General features: G+C 42.8%; 3 protein-coding genes across 7 annotated transcripts; 2 read left to right on the top strand and 1 right to left on the bottom strand.

Annotated features, from left to right (window-relative positions):
- Positions 1 to 3,579, top strand: LOC109725452 (G-type lectin S-receptor-like serine/threonine-protein kinase At5g35370). Of its 2 annotated transcripts, XM_020254655.1 has the most exons (2): positions 1 to 395; positions 910 to 3,579. In XM_020254655.1, the coding sequence occupies exons 1-2, from the start codon at positions 34 to 36 to the stop codon at positions 3,254 to 3,256; spliced, it is 2,709 nt and encodes a 902-aa protein (XP_020110244.1). In that variant the 5' UTR covers positions 1 to 33; the 3' UTR covers positions 3,257 to 3,579. The 2 variants fall into 2 exon arrangements, with proteins under 2 accessions (XP_020110244.1, XP_020110236.1); XM_020254647.1 differs by lacking the exon at positions 1 to 395 and having other exon boundaries at positions 515 to 3,579.
- On the top strand, positions 11,293 to 14,315 carry LOC109728944. 4 transcript variants are annotated; one of them, XM_020259506.1, is made up of 7 exons: positions 11,293 to 11,489; positions 11,717 to 11,858; positions 11,970 to 12,071; positions 12,475 to 12,596; positions 13,107 to 13,363; positions 13,508 to 13,577; positions 13,764 to 14,315. In XM_020259506.1, the coding sequence occupies exons 1-7, from the start codon at positions 11,358 to 11,360 to the stop codon at positions 14,154 to 14,156; spliced, it is 1,218 nt and encodes a 405-aa protein (XP_020115095.1). In that variant the 5' UTR covers positions 11,293 to 11,357; the 3' UTR covers positions 14,157 to 14,315. The 4 variants fall into 4 exon arrangements, with proteins under 4 accessions (XP_020115095.1, XP_020115103.1, XP_020115112.1 ...); XM_020259514.1 differs by having other exon boundaries at positions 11,294 to 11,489; positions 12,484 to 12,596; XM_020259523.1 differs by having other exon boundaries at positions 11,415 to 11,611.
- On the bottom strand, positions 14,674 to 18,363 carry LOC109728966 (mitochondrial phosphate carrier protein 3, mitochondrial-like). The gene is made up of 6 exons (XM_020259542.1): positions 17,818 to 18,363; positions 16,637 to 16,998; positions 16,500 to 16,543; positions 15,463 to 15,677; positions 15,240 to 15,364; positions 14,674 to 15,132 (listed from the first exon to the last, which is right to left on the bottom strand). The coding sequence occupies exons 1-6, from the start codon at positions 18,133 to 18,135 to the stop codon at positions 15,060 to 15,062; spliced, it is 1,137 nt and encodes a 378-aa protein (XP_020115131.1). The 5' UTR covers positions 18,136 to 18,363; the 3' UTR covers positions 14,674 to 15,059.

Below are 20,047 nucleotides of genomic sequence, written 5' to 3'. Positions count from 1 at the left end.
GCTCCGGTCCATGGGCTCTCATTCTCTTCTCCAATGCGTCGCTTCGCCTATCCCCTCCTCTTTCTCTCTGTTTTCCACCAGCTCCTCCTCAACGCGCGTCTCGCCGCGGCGGGGGCGGTGGCGGTGGAGTACCTGTACCCCAACTTCACGGCGTCGAGCCTCCTCTTCATCGACACGGGCGGCGTCTTCCTCGCGTCCCGGAACGGCGTTTTCCAAGCAGCGGTCTACAACCCGGGGGCGCAGCAGTCGCGGTTCTACTTCTCCGTGCTCCACGCCGCGTCCGGCGCCGCGGTGTGGGCCGCGAACCGCGCCGCGCCCATCCCGGACCGCTCGGGGCTCGTCGCCCTCACCCCGCTCGGCCTCGCCGTGACCAGCCCCAGCGGTTCCCTCCTCTGGTCCACGCCGNAATCCCTTGCGTGTGTGGGTCCCAGCACCACAAGTCAACGGACACACCCGTCAACCTCATCATCGTCATCATCATCATCATCTCCTCCTCCTCCCCCCCTCCCTCTCTGCTCCGGTCCATGGGCTCTCATTCTCTTCTCCAATGCGTCGCTTCGCCTATCCCCTCCTCTTTCTCTCTGTTTTCCACCAGCTCCTCCTCAACGCGCGTCTCGCCGCAGCGGGGGCCGTTGCGGTGGAGTACCTGTACCCCAACTTCACGGCGTCGAGCCTCCTCTTCATCGACACGGGCGGCGTCTTCCTCGCGTCCCGGAACGGCGTTTTCCAAGCAGCGGTCTACAACCCGGGGGCGCAGCAGTCGCGGTTCTACTTCTCCGTGCTCCACGCCACGTCCGGCGCCGCGGTGTGGGCCGCGAACCGCGCCGCGCCCATCCCGGACCGCTCGGGGCTCGTCGCCCTCACCCCGCTCGGCCTCGCCGTGACCAGCCCCAGCGGTTCCCTCCTCTGGTCCACGCCGCCCCTCGCCGCCCCCGCCGCCGCGCTCCGCCTTCTCGACTCCGGCGACCTCGCCCTCCTCGACGCGCGCAACGCCTCGCTCTGGCGCTCCTTCGACCACCCCGCCGACGCCCTCGTCTCCGACCAGCCCCTCCGCGCCGGCGCCAACCTCACCGCCTCCGCCTCTGACACCGACTTCGCCGAGGGCGACTACCGCCTCGCCGTGACCCCCGCGGACGCCGCGCTCGCCTGGGGCGGCGGCGGCGGCAGCGGCTGGGCCCAGTTCTGGAGCCTCGCCGGCGACGTGCGCTCCGCCAAGGACCGCAACGCCCCCGTCGCCTACATGGCCGCCAACGCCTCGGGCCTCTACCTCTACGCCGCGGACGCGCGCGTCGTGTTCGAGCTCCCGCTCCCCCCCGCCCCGCTCCGGATCCTCAGGCTCGGCCGCGACGGCGCCCTCCGCATCTCCAGCTACGCCGCGCTCAACGCGTCCGCCGCGCTCGGCGGCGACTTCGTCGCGCCGAGCGGCCCCTGCGACCTCCCGCTGGCCTGCGGCCCCCTTGGGCTCTGCTCCGGGAGCAGCAACGCCTCCACGTGCGCGTGCCCACCGCTCTTCGTTGCGTCCCACAGCGGCGGCTGCGAACTCGCCGCCAATGGCCCCCGCCTCCTCTCCTCCTCCAATTGCACTACCGATGATTCCAACCTCTCCTATCTCGGCCTCAGAGCCGGAATCGAATACTTCGCGAATAAGTACGCGGCGCCGACGACGTCGGGCGGGGACGGTCCGGCTTGCCGCAGCCGCTGCTCGGGGAATTGTACTTGTTTAGGCTACTTCTATGATAACTCGTCGATGTCCTGCTACTTGTTAGAGTCGCGGCAACTGGGTTCTCTGTTTGTCAGCAGCTCCAGCGATGGATCGAACCCCGCGGGCTACATCAAGACGGTGCAGGGATCGCCATCAAATGCCAATGGTAGGAATTCTTCACCACCGTCGTCGACCCATTTTGTGGCAATTTTGCTTCCGTCCATCGCCTCGCTCCTCCTCGTCGCCATGATCGCCTGGATGGGAATTCACTGGTGGCGCAGTCAGCAGAAGAAGCAGATGAGGAGATCCAAACCGCAGGCGGCAGCAAAGGAGTTCCAGCTCCGTTGGCAGAAGTCGCCGGCGAAGAATTCGGACTACTTGGACTCCAATATCGACGACGATGAGTCCGACGATGTGTTCATACCGGGCCTGCCGACGAGGTTTACATTCGCGGAGCTGGAGGCGGTGACCAACAACTTCCAGACGAAGATCGGATCGGGCGGATTCGGGGCGGTGTACAAGGGGGAGCTGCCGGACAAGACGCTGGTGGCGGTGAAGAGGATCGACGCCGTGGGGCTACAGAGGAAGAGAGAATTCTGCACCGAGATGGCGGTCATCGGCAACATCCGCCACGTGAACCTGGTCCGCCTCCGCGGCTTCTGTGCGCAGGGCGCGCGGCGCCTCCTCGTCTACGAGTACATGAACCGGGGCTCACTCGACCGATCGCTCTTCGGCTCCGCCGGCCCCGCGCTCGAGTGGGGAGAGCGGATGGAGGTCGCCATCGGCGCGGCACGAGGGCTCGCGTATCTGCACTCCGGCTGCGACCACAAGATCGTGCACTGCGACGTCAAGCCGGAGAACATATTGCTGGCCGACGCCGGCCAGGTGAAGATCGCCGACTTCGGCCTCGCGAAACTGATGGGCCCGGACCAGTCGGGGCTCTTCACGACGATGCGGGGGACGCGCGGGTACCTGGCGCCGGAGTGGCTCACCAATGCGGCGATATCGGATCGCACCGACGTCTACAGCTTCGGGATGGTGCTGCTGGAGCTGGTCAGGGGGAGGAAGAACCGCACCGACTGCGTGACCGACGGCGATTCGAATGATTCATCGAGTGGCTCATGGAGCGGCAGCGGCGGCGGCGGGGAATATTTTCCGATGCTGGCGCTGGAGCGCCACGCCGAAAGGCGGTACAGAGAGTTGGCCGATCCGAGACTGGAGGGGAGGGTGAGGGAGGAGGAGGTGGAGAGGGTGGTGAAAGTGGCGCTCTGCTGCCTACACGAGGAGCCCGCGCTGCGGCCGAGCATGTCGGCGGTGGCGGGGATGCTGGACGGGACGATGGGCGCGGCTGAGCCTCGGGTGGCGTCGCTCAACTTTCTGCGGCTCTACGGGAGGGGATTCGCCGGCAGTGCCTCCGCGATCAGAGCGGCGAACGATTTGTTCGGCGGCCGCGGCGGTGCCGGTAATCCTACTGGATCGATGACGAGCACTGCGACGACGACGAGCGAGTCGCCATCGCACATGTCGTCGCAGCAGGTGTCTGGGCCCAGATAACGGTGGCGGCTGGGGGAGTCCGCAACTTCTCGGGTCAACTACTAGTGAAAAACGTTTCAATATTTCGAGAATTCCATCTTCAGTTTTTTCATTTCGTGTAATTTTATTTTATGTAGTTAAACCTATACAGGAACTGTTTGATAGCAATGCTGTTATAGATGTAGTACGTAGTTGGAGAAAGTTTGAAACAATTGTATTTGGAAATAAAGCTTCGTATCAGATAGGCTTACCGCACTGGTAACCACTCAGGTCACAATTTGAACTTGTAGGAGTGTTTGTCTGTTTTCACTCGTGAATGAGATCAATAAAAAAATATTAGCAAGTTTTCCATTATTTTTTTTCTCCACATATATATATATATATAATTATTTGGAGCCCTCACTAGCAAGTAACCAAGGTATTCATATTTAAGTGAAATGGTCTTCCTTTGCGTGCAAGGTAACTATATACCATTGTCACATTGCCATTAATTAGATTAAGAGGAACTCACCATTAAAAGAGGTTATCAACAACTTGTATTATTATATGCAATTTTATTGTTGCATCATAGAGATTACGCAGGTGATTGCAATTACATTTTGTTGTCACAAATTGCAATAATTGCTATCCGCCGCACTAGTAGTACACAATAAATTAATTTCATGATTGTTTAGATGCCCCATAACTTATATTCATTATTTATTCTCTTATACAACATTTAGTGCAAAGGACTTTCCTAACCGGGATCAAAAACATTTTAGAACAATATTAGTTAATTACATAATGTAAAATAATAATGTTTTTCAAGAAGCTTAAGGTGATGGAGAATAATATTTTAAATTTTAATATGTCATAATTATAATTTTTTATTCTGATACTAAGTTAAACAATATAAAATAATTATTTTTTTAAAAAAATTAAAGTTAAACGGGTATGTTATAACTCATATATACCTTTTATTTTGACACCAAGTTAAATAATGTAAAATAATTTTTTTTGGAAAGCTTAAGTTAGTGGAGATTTATATTTAGTATATTATATTCAACAATTTTTTACATTAAGTACAATAAACAAGATTTTCCTATCTAATTTTGATTTGTTAGAGTTTTGCATTATAATAGTTGTACCCTGCGTGTTTTCTATACCTAATCCGAGAAAGTTAGGCATTGACCATTCTAGGCAGAGAAAAATAAAGAGGTCTAAATGCCCTTATATTTATATATACTAGATAGAGGATAATAAATGTTTCTCTTTTACAATGCATGTGAATGTTCACGTATGTTACGTTGGTTAGTTGACATTTCGAATGTGCATCTCTTTTACTAGATAGGGGATAATAAATGTTTCTCTTTTACAGTGCATGTGAATGTTCATGTATGTTACATTGGTTAGTTGACATTTCAAATGAACTTTGTAACTTTTTCATAATTAATTTTGGTTCATCCTATTTCAACAGTGCCTAGTTATTGACTTGAGTAATAAATTAAATTGGGTAGACTATGAGATTTGCGATATTTTGATTTTTAAATTTTAATTTACAGTAATTTTTGGCTCAATTTTTTGAAATTATTACAATCAAGTTCGATAATCCGCTTTAGTTGAGTTAATATTAATGTATTGATCATATGGAATTGATGCAAAATCTTAATCATTACTACATCAATTACAATATTATTATTGAATTGCGGGTCTTAATTATAATAATTTAAAAAATTTAAACAAAAAATTATAATAAATTAAAGCTTGGTGTCTTAAGTGTTATACGCCTCATAGTTTGAGGACCAAAAGTGTAATTTTTGCAAATTCAATTCTAAGGAGAAAAATCCATTTAAATTCGGGACCTGCATAGATCCGTACATAATGGGATGGAGATGGAAATAAATTATTTATATTTTTTTTAGAACTTGAGAGGATTAATTTCATACACTAAATATAGTGAATGACAAGTATATTTTTATAAAATTTAAATTTTATATGTTGTTCTCACAAAAGTCCTGATATTTTCAAATATATTACCGCCGTTAGAATTTGTTAGAAAAATTTAATTAATCATAGATTAAATACGTAATAATTTCATACACTAAATATAGTGAATGACAAGTATATTTCTATAAAATTTAAATTTTATATGTTGTTCTCACAAAAGTCCTGATATTTTCAAATATACTACCGTCGTTAGAATTTGTTAAAAAAATTTAGTTAATCATAGATTAAATACTTAACTTTGATTAGTTTTTAACATTTTTACCGCTTTTATATTATACTGTTAGTATATTATGGCTTTTGGAGGGATATATTTGTGATGACAAAATTGAAAATGTAAACGGTTCTCTAATAGTAACAAACCAATCTATATATTTGAAAATATTAGAACTTTTGTAAGAACGACATATGAAAATTAAACTTTTTAGGAATATATTTGTCATTTACCATATTTATAAGGCTCTGTATAAAATTAATCCTAAATAATATATATACTTAAATTATTTTTATATATAATGTAGATTTTGTTTAATTATTCAAAATAATTTATAAGTTTTAATGTTGAAACTTTAGTACAATTATGTTGAATATCGATCAAATAATGTTTGGCCCTTATCATTTAGCACCGCGACATATATAGTATAATTGATAAGTTAGTAATTACTAACGTATTATCTTAATTATTGAGTGGAAATAAAAGAAAAATGCGGATAATATTTTACATTTCTCTAATGGAAAGTGAGAATTAAAATTAAGGTACTCCATAATAGAGATGGTCTTTTCCGTAACCGTAAACCAATCCTACTAAACCATCGCCAGCAAAGAAAATCCTAAATTGCAAATAAAAAACGGCACAGGGTGAGCGAAAGAGGCGGGTTCTTCTTTTTTTTGTTTCAAACAAAGGCTAAAACTGAGGTAGGGTGGGGAAGGTGGTTCCAAAGGGATTAGTAAAGATTACAGTGGGAGGTGATAGGTTAGAAAAATAGATTAATAAGTAAAAAAGTATTTTATTTTATTGTTTAGATTTTATGGTTGAAATTTAATATTAGTTTAATCTGCCATGATTCAACGGATATAACAAAATAATTCATTAATAACAATAAAATTTTACTGTTCCTAAAGCAAGTGGCAGAGGGCTTGGTGGTTCGTACCCGAGATCCAAGTTCGAATCCTAATTGATTCACATTTTCAGTTAAATATATAAAATAAACGAAGTGAATAATCTGCTACCTATTTCTTAAAAAAAAAAACAAAATTTTACAAGATATTATTCAAAATAAAAAGTTACATAAATATATAAATTTTTTTTTTTTGGGTTAGTTTCTAGGCCACCATTTATTTAGTACAGAAACAAAAGAGGGAATACGGGGTTATCTCCCTTTTATATTCAAACAAGATTTGCCGTGGGTGGAAAGTTTTGTTCTCACCTTAACAAGTAGGAACCGTTGCCAATAGAAGTGTGATTTTATTTTTAAAATTTAAAATTTAAAAAAGTTAAAATTAAAATTTATAATTTATAATTTTAAATTTTAAATTTAATATTTTAAAATTTTTAAATTTAAAATTGACCAATTTGCATAAAAAAATCACTTATTTTGGGCTTTTGCAAAATCGGGCCACCTTTTTTATTTTTGCAGATTCGGTCCGCTTTTTTAGCAAACTAATCAAAATATCCTTATACCTTTTTCTCTCTTCAAAATATCCTTATATCTTTTTCTCTCTCATCTTTTTTTTCTCTCGTTCTTTTTTTCTTTCTCTTCCCAGAGAGCGGCGGAGGCGGCTTGTCCTGCGCATCCTTACCCTCGCGCCCTCGCCCTCGCCCGCGCCGCGACTTTTTTTTTTTCCCTTTCCGACCCTCCTCCACCATTTCCGACGACGACGCCTCTCTCGCCTTCCTCGCCCTTCTCGTCCTCTCCCTCTCCTTCCTTCTTTACCGCCCCCAACGACGACGCATCTTTGCCGGCGCCGACAATATGCCGATGCATCTTTACCCTCGCCTACACACCCCCACCTTCCTCGTCTCCGACCTCGCCGAGGCCGCGCTGCGACTATTTTTTTTTTTTTCCTCTTCGACTCTCCTCCACTGTCTCCGACGACGACGCCTCTCTTGCCCTCCTCCGCCCTTCTCGTCCTCTCCCTCTCCCTTCTCCTCTGCTGCTTCCAACGACGATGCATCTTCGCCGGCGCCGACACCGTGAAGGTCACTGCGGTGTTGCAGCCTCGGAACGGGGGGTCCTCAGCAGCATCGTCGCCGGCGCCGTGGCAGTTGGCAGAGAGGGGTGACCAAAAAAATTACAAAAGAAGCAAGAAAAAAAAATAAAGATAAAAAATTATAGAAAAGAATGATGAAGATGAAATTGCATCGTTAACTGAAAAAAAAATTATAAGTTGCATTACTTAAAATATAAATTGCAGCTATAAGATGAAAATTATACTTTTTAAACGAAAATTACACTCTTTGGGAGATATTTATACTGTTTCTCCTCTTATTGCAATCTTTCAGATTTAAACTGCATCATTAAAATGAAAGTTACACTCTTTAAACGAAAGTTGCACTGTTTCTTCTCTTGTTGCACTATTTCTCCTCTTGTTATATTATTTTTTATCTTAAACTGCACCCCTTTAAGAGATATTTATACTGTTTCTCCTCTTGTTGCACTGTTTTTCCTCTTATTGTACTATTTCTCCTCCTGTTACACTATTTTTTTCTTAAACTGCACACTTTAAGAGGAGAAACAGTGTAACAGGATAAGAAATAGTGCACTAAGAGGAAAAACAGTGCAAGAAGAAGAGAAACAGTATAAATATCTCTTAAATGGGTGCAGTTTAAGATAAAAAAATAGTATAACAAGAGGAGAAATGGTGCAACAAGAGGAGAAACAGTATAACTTAAAGAGTGTAACTTTCATCTTAATGGATGCAGTTTACATCTGAAAGAGTGCAATAAGAGGAGAAACAATATAAATATCTCCCAAAGAGTGTAATTTTCATTTTAAAGCTGCAGTTTACATCTTAAGTAGTGCAAATTATAATTTTTTTTCCAGTTAATGATACAGTTTCATCTTCATCCTTCTTTTTCTATAATTTTTTATCTTTATTTTTTTTTCTTGCTTCTTTTATAATTTTTTTCATCACCTCTCTCCACGGCGCCGGCGACGATGCCGCTAAGGACCCCCCGCTCCGATGCTGCAGCGCCGCAGTGATCTTCACGGTGTTAGCGCCGGCGTTGGCGCCGGCGAAAATGCATCGTCGTCGAAGGCGGCAGAGGAAGAGGATGAGAATGGCGGAGAAGGGTAAGAGAGGCGTCGTCGTCGGAGACAGTGGAGGAGAGCCGAAAAGGAAAAAAAAAAAGAGTGGAAAAAAAAAAAAGAAAGAGTCGCGGCCCAGCCTCGGCAGGGGGTCGGAGGCGAGGAAGGTGCGGGGGTGTACAGGCGAGGTTAAGGATGCGTCGGCACGTTGTCGGTGCCAGCGAAGATACGTCGTCGTCGGAGGCGGCAGAGGAGGAAGGAGAGGGAGAGGACGAGAAAGGCGGGGAAGGCGAGAGAGACGTCGTCGTCGGAAACAGTGGAGGAGAGTCGGAGAGGAAAAAAAAANAATTGGCCAATTTGCATAAAAAATCTACTTATTTTCGGCTTTTGTAAAATCGGGCCACCTTTTTCATTTTTACAGATTCGATCCGCTTTTTTAGCAAACTGACCAAAATACCATTATACTTTTTTCTCTCTCCAAAATATCCTTATACCTTTTTTTCTCTCCTCTTTTTTTTCTCTCGTTCCTTTTTTCTTTCTTTTCCCAAAGAGCGGCGAAGGCTGCTTGTTCTGCGCATCCTTACTCTCGCCCGCACACTCCCGCACCTTTCTCGCCTCCGACCCTGCCGAGGCCGCACCGCGACTTTTTTTTTTTCCCTCTCCGACTCTCCTCCACCTTTTCCGACGACGACGCCTCTCCCGCCTTCCCCGCCCTTCTCGTCCTCTCCCTCTCCTTCCTCCTCTACCGCCTCTGACGACGACGCATCTTCGCCGGCGCCGACAATATGCCGACGCATCCTTACCCTCGCCTGCACACCCCCACCTTCCTCGCCTCCGACCTGGTTGAGGCCGCGCCGTGACTTTTTTTTTTTTCCACTTCGACTCTCTTTCACTGTCTCCGACGACAATGCCTCTCTTGTCCTCCTCCGCCCTTCTCGTCCTCTCCTTCTCCCTTCTCCTCTGCCGTCTCCAACGACGATGCATCTTCGCCGGTGCAGACACCGGCGCCGACACCGTGAAGGTCACTGCGGCGCTGCAGCCTGGGAACAGGGGGTCCTCAGCGGCATCGTCGCCGGCGCCGTGGTCGTTGGCAGAGAGGGGTAACCAAAAAAATTATAAAAGAAGCAAGAAAAAAAATAAAGATAAAAAAGTATAGAAAAAGAAGGATGAAGATGAAGTTGTATCGTTAACTGCAAAAAAAATTATAAGTTGCATTATTTAAATGTAAACTGCAGCTTTAAGATGAAAATTACACTCTTTAAATGAAAATTACACTCTTTGGGAGATATTTACACTGTTTCTCCTCTTATTGCACTCTTTTAGATTTAAACTGCATCCATTAAGATAAAAGTTGCACTTTTTAAACGAAAGTTGCACTGTTTCTCCTCTTGTTGCACTATTTCTTTTCTTGTTACACTATTTTTTATCTTAAACTGCACCCATTTAAGAGATATTTATACTGTTTCTCCTCTTGTTGCAGTATTTCTTCTCTTAAAGAGTGCAGTTTAAGATAAAAACAGTGCAACAAGAGGAGAAACAGTATAAATATCTTTTAAATGGGTGCAGTTTAAGATAAAAAATAGTGTAATAAGAGAAAAAATGGTGCAACAAGGGGAAAAACAGTGCAACTTTTGTTTAAAGAGTGTAGTTTTCATCTTAGTGGTGCAGTTTACATCTGAAAAAGTACAATAAGAGAAGAAACAGTGTAAATATCTCCCAAAGAGTGTAATTTTCATTTTAAAGCTGCAGTTTACATCTTAAATAGTGCAACTTATAATTTTTTTTGCAGTTAATTATGCAATTTTATCTTTATCCTTCTTTTTTTTAAATTTTTTATCTTTATTTTTTTTTCTTGCTCCTTTTATAATTTTTTTTGGTCACCTCTCTCCACGGCGCCGGCGACGATGCCGCTAAGGACCCCCCGCTCCGAGGCTGCAGCGTCGCAGTGATCTCCATAGTGTCGGCGCCGGCGTTGGAGCCAGCGAAGATGCATCGTCTTCGGAGGCGGCAGAGGAAGAAGGAGAGGGAGAGGACGAGAAGTGCGGAGAAGGACAAGAGCGGCGTTATCGTCGGAGATAGTGGAGGAGAGTCGAAGAGGAAAAAAAAATAAAAAAAAGTCGCGGCGCGGCCTCGACAGGGTCGGAGGCGAGGAAGGTGTGGGGGTGTGCAGGCGAGGGTAAGGATGCGTCGGCATGTTGTCGGCGCCAACGAAGATACGTCGTCGTCGGAGGCGGCAGAGGAGGAAGGTGAGGGAGAGGACGAGAAGGGCGGGGAAGGCGAGAGGGCGTCGTCGTCGGAAACGGTAGAGAATAGTCGGAGAGGGAAAAAAAAAAGTTGCTGTGCGGCCTCGGCAGGGTCGGAGGCGAGGAAGGTGCGGAGGTGTACGGGCGAGGGTAAGGATGAGCCGGACAAGCCGCCTCCTCCGCTCTCTGGGAAGAGAAAGAAATTTATAGGAATATGGAAAAAGAGAATAAGAAAAAGGATAAGGGTATTTTGGTCAGTTGCTGAAAAACGAACCGAATCTATAAAAATGAAAAGGTGCCCGGTTTGCAAAAGCCAAAAATAAGTGGATTTTTTATGCAAATTGCCTTTAAAATTTGATATTTTATATTTTTATATTTATATTGATTTTAAAATTTAAAATTTGAAATATAACAATTTAAAAATTTTAAATTTTAAATCCTGAATTTTAAAATTTAAAATTTTAAAAATTTAAATTTGAATATAATGAATATTATTATTATTATTATTATTTATATCTTTTATTCATTATTCTTTTTATTCTATTTTCCCCTCCTCCAAACTAAATTATGAATTAGTTAGGAGATAATTTATACGAAGATTCTGTGATTTCGATTACTTTTAAGAAAAAAAGAAAACAAAGCATCGTCATGTCGGCGGTGGGATGGTACGGCCCTCTGATCGACCTGTCGAGCGCGGAGTCACATCTCGACGATGGCGGCGGCGGCGGCGGCGGCTTCGTCCAGCTCCTCGTCTTCGTCCGCCACTCCCAACCCATCCTGGTCCCTCTTTTTGTTCTTGTTAGGGTTTTAGGTGTTCCGTGTCGCCTTTTCAATCGAGACAAGGATCGGTTTGAAATTTTGATGTTAGCGATTAGAACACTGCAGTTTTAACTTATTTTTCAGTTACGGATCTTGAATAGTTACTTTTACGAACTTTTGATCTGCGTGCGATCTCAATCTCGTATTGATGTTCATGCTTTTTCTAAACCCTAGATGATTTTGCGCAGAAACCGAATGGTTCGAATGCGGGGGCGTTACTAAAGACTATGATTCAGGTTGCAGATGATACGAGGTCGAGCTTCTTCGTATCTGTTTGGTCAAAGCACATGGGATCGATGATCGTCGCAGGCGACATTATATTGCTGCAGAGTTAGGATCTTGACTTGCAACTCATTTTTCGCTATTTTTCTGAGATAATTCAAAATAGGGGGACATTTTGATGCAGTTGCTAATCATGCTATGACTTGCGCATTGCTCCAGATGTTAAAATTGTAAGATTCAGAAACCTCACGGAGGCTAAAACTGTCCAGATCTCGACACTTCAAGTCGTCGCACATCGTGACCGGTTAATTGCGTGTAAAGGTATTGAATTGAGTGCCCGAAGATTTTGTATGCTTTAATGCCCTGCTCCTATCTATTTCGCTAGGTCGCTCGGTAGTTGATACAAGGAAAAATTGTTGATTTACGTCCTTACGTTGACCTCTTTTGTCGAAGGGTGGGAAGTTGATGATAAGAAGGGGGAGGAGATCTGATATAGAAGTTTGAGGATAGACAACCTTGATGTTTAAATTTTATGATCTTTGATGATATAATTAGAATCACCATCATAATCTTTTAACTGCACAAGCAATTTTGCCACCTTTCTCTGTAGATGTTTAGCTATGTAGATCCATTGCTTTTGTGATTTTAGGGCAGCTATATATCTCTGCTCTCAAAGATATTTGTCATTATTTTGGTTAAAAGATTATACAGTCACTTCTGCAAGATTATACAGGAAGCGATGACCTAATACGAAATGTTAAATTGGGGGAGGCCTCGAGAGAAAAGTTTCAGAGGGTATTAAAATGGGTGCTGCATACTGAATCGGCGCTTCAGCACGTCGGACAGGTTAAGTTCCATAAAATATTTTCCACTGCCTCCGCAGCATACAGAGGTCATTCACATTTCAACTCATTTAATTGCCACAAGGAAGTTTCATGTGATTAGATTTAAGATAACTTACGCTCTTTTTAACCATCTTAGCTGAACAAATTAGCTGTTTTGTTGTTAAGGATTAAGTCTCGTATCACATGTTGTTCACATGGGGCATAGACTTTTTCAAGAAGTCTTGACATGGTGTGCAAATCAAAGAAACTTTATGAGTTAATCTTGACTGAAAGTAGAAGAAAATCAATTGTAATAGATGAAACAAGACAATTTGAATATTGATCACCCTTCGATTTGGCAAAGTGAACCTAAATAATTTGTTTAATACCAGTATCAGATTTCTCGTTTTTGTGTCAATGTACCAAAAGCTATCCTTCCTCTAGTATCTGACTCTGTTTAATTTTTGTTTGTAGCTATGGAACCTATTCTTCTGAAATACTAAACATTTCAATATTATGATTGGTATGACAGAAAAAATTAAAAAACTGGACAGCAGTTGATGAAAAGAAATCAAAGAACTGTTCCTCAATCTCAGAATTGTTATGCCTCTCCAGTGCGTGCAATGCAAACATTTGTGCCTGCGTTGGTGATATCTTTTTGACATTCGCCTGGAATCCTGGTGAAAAAGAGCAACAATTTGCATGCAAGAGACTACAGATGAACAATAAGATTGTGGAAGACCTTATAACTAGTGGATGCAAGCTATGTGGCTTCCCAGTAGATACCAGGTTTGTTGTGGCATCACTTTCCTGATTTTCTTGGATTTTTTTTTTTTCGAGATTTGGCAAATTTTGTTCTTACAATAATAGTTTCTGTACTGAAGCAACATGCACTAATAATTTTGTTTGGTAAAATCTATCTGGAAATGATAGATATCCGCTGTACTGTCAGAGCAGCTCGAAGTATCTTCATGATGTACGCCAGATATATCGACCATTCATGGTGAGATTTTATACCTAAAAAACATTGGTGCTTGTATTTAACATTTCAGAATACTTCAATTTTTTGGGGTCCATATGCTGTAGTCTACCAGCGCAAAAATACCTCTGTTTGATTTGTAGACATCAGCATCTTGAATGTGTTATATGTGTCTTTAAACTTGGTGATGCCAAATTCCGGTGGATACAGCTGTATGTTTGGGACCAAACAGGACAAGTCCCTCTGCTTGTGAGGAACAAAGCTGCCGAGATCTTATTCGCAAATGTTACCGCTGAGGACGTCTTCAAATGCTTCTTCGAAGACACAAAACAAAGTTCCTTACTAGGGGAAACTTTGGAGCCAGGATTGTCGAAAGGGGTGGAACTTGTAGATGCCAAACAGAAACAGAGCATGGAAGGCAGTGTGACTAGAAAGAAACACAACTTTTATCTTATTTGGCGAATCTTGATTAAAGTTCTGCTGCGACAAGGTAAGAACAGCCCTTTCAGATTCACAATTTCTGTGGATTCTGAGAAGGGTGTTGAGAATGGCAGGTTTGAATTAGTTTCAGTTGTAATGAGTCATGGACTCATTCAGACCTAAACTACAAAATTTTGGTGCAAAATAGTAAATGCAAGAGACCAACACAATGATGCTGTTGGAAATTAATCAACCAACATCATGTTCTTTGTCGATAGGAGATTCTACTCATCATTGCTTAGATAGTTTTGGTTTTACCCAGCATAATTTTTTTCCCTTTTTTTTGTTGTTTTTTGGTGGTCTCTTTTTTTTCTTTTTGGTTTTTTGATAGTTTCCAGCTTGATACAAAGAGAAATTTGAGGAAGCTAGTGAAAGTCAGTCCTATTTTCTAAACAGTTCATTTAAAGGGGAGATAAAATTTCCTGACCCCAGATGTGAATAAATGGGAATTTGGAAACAAGCTCGGTAATTGTAAAAAAAAAAAAGGAAACAAGAGAAACAAGCTCAGTAATTGTAAAAAAAAAAAAGAGAAACTCAGCTTGCACTTTAGCATTTGAAATCCAATCAACTTAGTTACATAAAGACTCGAGGACAAAAGAAATGTAATTATCACCGTAGCTAACATCGCCATCATACAAAGTGAAACAAGAACATGGTAGCCTGATGTACTATTGAATATGCTTTACTTGTAAATCCGAAGAGATGATGTAAGAGGAGAAGAAACATGTAATTAAATCCCTGCAAATCTCGAGGGATAATAAAATGTGTACAATAATATTTTTCACTGTCCTCCAGCTTATTCTTTGGTAACCCTTTAAATACTATGGTGCAGGCAACTACTGTAATCTCTAAATGAGCTTCTGAAATTCACGAGCCTTTGGGATGAGACCAAAACCATCCCCTTAAGGTACACACAAGAAACAAAAAAAATCAAAACAAGCAATGCTCTTTGGAAATTACTACAATCTCACCAAGAATGGGCAAAATAAATGCTAGAAATCACTTCTAGTTACTGCTTCAGAAAAATCAAGCACTGACTTTCAGTGGAGCGAGCTCTGCGGCTGGAGCTGCAGCAGGGGCAACTCCACCTGTTGTTGGCCTGAAGAACATATATTCAACACATCAGGATTTTATCCTTCACAAAATAGAGAGTTTGCCGCAATTCTTTTTAAAAAAAGTTAGAGAAGTCTCGGAGAAAATACTTACAGGCCAACCATAACCTTGAAAGCATCATAGATACCCCATTGTGCCCCAGTGAGAGTACCAATCATAACAATACGAAGAGGAAGCCCTCTAGTGAATAGCCCCCAAAGGCCGAGCTTCTTCACGGCCTACACAAGCAAAGCAAAAGAATCAGAAAATGAAGGAATTATGGGCAGCCGGCAATAAAAAGATTTACAAAGAAGAAAAAGCTACAGATTTAACTTACATCGCCGACAGTGGCATCCTTTGCATTGTTAAGGAAGGAGACGAGGTTGTCGGCCGGGTGAGATACAATGGCACAGAAGACCCCAGCAATGTAACCGCCGGCGAAGCTCACGCCAAGCTGAAGAGGCTTGCTGCACTGATCCTTTGGTGTGGGAATGGCATATTTATAGATCATTTCCACGACCATCTCGAACGATGCAAATTTCATCATGGTATCTGCATTATATGATTAAATTAAAAAAAATAATGAAAATGCTGCAAGGGGGTCTGCGTTTTGGTGGGTTGCACCACCATAAATACTAGTGGAACAAGTACTATTTTTGTCAAGGCATCGGCAGATCAGAAAAGGTAAACTATGGAGTGTGCAAACCAGTTTGATAGTGCTGTAAGTTCAACTAGGGAAGAATTATATAGCAGCATTTCCTGTTTACAGCTGTAACGTATAAATAGAACTCAAACTTGGCAATGTTTGAAAGTAACTCTAACAAGGAAGAAGCACAAGAAATCGATGGGTGGCTGTTATAAAACATTTGAAGCTGCTACTAATTAGCAAACATGATATGCATTTTTGGCAAAGCCCCCAGCAGTAAAGCCCATGTTGCACTAAATTGATTAATACATCTAAACAAAGATAACGACATGATTGATACATCTAAACCCCGATAGTAAAAGCTAAGGCATTTCTTATGATTCTATGTTAGCAAGACAATGCAAACAACTTCCTTTCTACTCTGTCTCCAATTACATCTAGATAGGGATGGTTCTGTGTGCAGACATAAAATATTGAAAACCATACATAAAATGCAAGAACAATTGTCATTTCAAAATGACTGAACAAAACCACCAATCATGTTCTAGGGCAAGCACTCATGGCAAAAAATACAACTCCTGTATTCACAAATAAAGTTGCTTTGATTCAGAAATTATCCACATCTAACAAAGTGCCTCGTGATATGTATCAAAAGCAGAGTTTCTTAAGACATAAAATAGAATTTCTAGCAGAACTAGCTGTCTAAAATGGCGAATAGAAGTACTTACAAGGAATTTGACGCCCCCAGAGAGGAACCAATCCTTTGTATAATCTGTTATTCAGAACAAAATGAGAAAAATTATTTAGAAACGCAATAGGAGGGAGCATCAAACAAGAAAGAAGATCAAGGAAAATGAGATTCTACCCAAGATAGCCTTCAGATTTGACAAACTTCGGGAGCCCATCAGACAAACCCCTGGCAAACCCCGGCTGCGTCTGCACTCGCACTTTCACTGCCTCCATGGGGCAGAGTGCTACATCAGCAATGAATTCAGCAGAAGCAGACCCTGCAAGGTAGATCAAGGTCTTGTATTTGGCAGCATACTCGGGTCCAGCAATATCCGAGTAATACTTCTTGAAGAACTCATAGAAGCCAAATTTGCATGCCCCCTGAGCGCTGTAACCAAGAAGCGTTGGCACCCAGCCCCTAAAGAAGCCCCTGAAACCTTGCTCTTTGAGAAGGATACCAAATCCTGATGAAATGCTCTTGTACTTAGCTGGATCAATCTGAAATTTCAGATAAAAAACTTCAGTTTGGACGCATCGTTATAGCAATTCGAATTAGGCAAATAACATCTAGAGGAATTTATGACAAAAATGTGCTGTTTTCCTAAAGATACCAGGGAGGGAAAAAGAATCACAATCATGAAAAATATGTTCAACAATGATAAGGAGGTACAGGCCACAAAGGAATAGAAAAAAAAAAAAAAAATTCTACAAAATTAGGCATTACTATATATTCTGTATTCAATACATATCAGAAGCATGTATAAAGAGAGTGCTTCTTCAAATCACAAGTATGATCACAAAATTAATTTACATAAAACCCTCAAATTTTATTAAATTCATCTATAGACGAATCGAAATAATTAATTGGTAAGTTTCATAATCAGTAGTGTACAATAGTTAAAAAGATCAATATGTAAGGCTTCGAATTTCCTCCAGAAAACACCCGTTTGAATAAAAAAAAGGATGTAATAATTTTTTGTAATACTAAAGTCAAACACAAAAAATTAAAGGGAAGATGTGATATTAACCTTCCAACTTTTAGATCTCGTCATCAATTGGAAAAAAAAAAAAGAGAAAATGCAAATTCGCAGGTCAATCGACCAATATGTTGGTACTAAGAACAAGGTATTGGTACAAAGAAATATCCGAACAAACGAAACAAACTATTAATAGTGATTAACACATGGCATAATCATAGATTCAGGACATCCCCCCAACAATTCGCATAAAACACAGCGCTATCCCTTCCAATTCCAACTAGCACAAAGGTAGCCCTAACATCACAATCCAATCTAAAAGCGGATCAATCGTGCTCACCTGCATGTTACACTTGACGATATCGAGCGGGGTGACGGCCGTGTGCGTGAGCCCGCAGCTCGCGATCCCCCCGGCGGTGCAGGCGGCGTAGAACGCCGGCGAGTACATCTCAATCTTCCTGGGCTCGCTCGGCGCCTGGATGAGGAAGGATCCGGCCGAATCCCGGCGATCCACCGGCGAGGTCAGCGCCGGCGCCGCCGGCTCGGCGGAGCTAGGGTTCCGGCCGAGGATCCTCTCCAGTCCCACGGTCTTCGTTGCCGTGGACGAGTAGAGGAAGCTCGGGAGAAGCGATTGGCGAGACTTGTCGGAGAGATCCATTGAGGACAACGACTCCGTAGAGGAGGACGAGGAGATCCCCTGTGATCTTCGAGGGTTAGGGTTAGGGTTAGGGTTTGGGGTCGAGGAGAGGAGGGGAAATGGAGACGAATGGAGACGAAAGGAGGAGGTGGAGAGAGGGCTCCAATAAAGGGCTCTCTCTCTCTTCCGCCTCGCGTGGGCTTTCAACGGACAGTGGAGCGGAAATGGTGGACTCCGGCGAACGAGGGCAACGGCTCCTATTTATCGGAGAAGGAAAGGGTAGGAACGGAATTGTGCGACGGCTGAGTGGCATTTTCGCAATTATGGCCTTTAATGGTGGTAATTGTGGAGAACGATGAGACCGAATATAGAACCTTGGTCAGCATTCAGCAACCACGGGACCACGTGGAGAGTCCCCATTGGTCTACCGATTGGACGGTGTTGATCGCATCGGAGCGCGTGATTGGCTCGGATTATAAAATGGACCCTAAGCTTTAAATTTTTTTTTTAATTAAAACCGTCTTAAGCTTCAATTTTTTGGAATTAATTAATTTTGGACATACCGACTGTTCCTAGAGCAAGTGGCAAAAGCCTTGATGGTTGATATCCGAGACCCAAGTTCGAATTCTAATTGATTCACATTTCCAGCTAAGTTTATTTTTAAATGAAATAAACGAAGCGGGTAGCGTGCTATCTATCTCTCTAAAAAAAATATATAATTTTGAACATAAAAATTAAAAATATTATTAAATTATATATAATATTATTAAATTTGTCAATTTTTGTATTTTTTTAGTAAATTAAATTATAATAATTAACAGCTAAGATAATTTACAAAAAACTTAATGATAATAATTCAATTTTAAAAAATCAAAAATTTAGAGAATCTTGATTATAAAGGGAGCTATTTCAAAATAGCTTCTAGTTGAGAGGTTTTGAACCATTTTCAACCAAGGTTTATAAAAAAATATTATCTGTACATTTTATTTAAGGTGTATATCTTACACTTTATTAATCTAATAGGCCAGATGTTTTTATTAGTCATATTGAGATAGTCAGTAAAAAAATTCTATTCATTAGATGAGTAAAATATAAAATTTTTATTTATTTTTTAAGTATTTGCGTAAAATTAGTAACATTCCCACACACACACCGAAAGCAAAGGACCTCCTAAGAAGATTCTCATGTGAAATGGTACAACTCTTTCACATGGAAAGTGTGCACGCTAGTATGAATCGTGGGTAATACTCACGAGCAACTTGTTAAAAAGATACTCACTATGGACATTTGGAGCCCTGACGGCCGTTCACGTTAAGTCTACCATATAGCTAACGTATAGGAAGAAGAAGCGAGCCCCCTGGGCAAAGTGGGGCCCCCGCGCCGCCCGCCGCTCGCACCGTGCGTCACCGCCCGCGTAACCATCATTACACCATACAAAGAAAAGAAGCAGCCTCAGCAGATGCGACGCGACGACCACGACGCTCAGCGGAGCCTCACCGCCGCGCAGTAGACCCCCGCCTCACTCGGACGCACGTCCCCGCTGCGACACCTCGGCTGCTCCACTCGCGCTCCCTCCCGCGCCCGCAACCCCAACCTCTCCGCGCGCGACTCGCGTCGCCATGCGACCTCTCCCTGCAGAACGCCGCGGAGTGACCGCCACTTGCGAGGCCGGAAAGTCGCCCTGTGGCCACCCCCGTTGCCTTACAGGAGAAAGAAGAAGAAGAAGAAAAACGAAAAAAAAAGGTACGTTCCAGCATGAGGAAGAAAAGAAAAAAAATAAAGAGAAAAAAAATTGCTCCGCTGGCCTACGTTTTTTTTCCGTGAGAAAAAAAAAAGAACGAAGATGGAGAAGAGAAAGAAAAGAGAAAAAATCAATATACTTAGGTCAGTTTCTGAACAAAAGCGACCGAATTTGCACACAAAGATAAACAAG

Source organism: Ananas comosus, linkage group 2 (assembly GCF_001540865.1).
Source record: "Ananas comosus cultivar F153 linkage group 2, ASM154086v1, whole genome shotgun sequence".
NCBI lineage: Eukaryota > Viridiplantae > Streptophyta > Magnoliopsida > Poales > Bromeliaceae > Ananas > Ananas comosus.
This window is presented reverse-complemented; position numbering and strand designations above follow the sequence as displayed.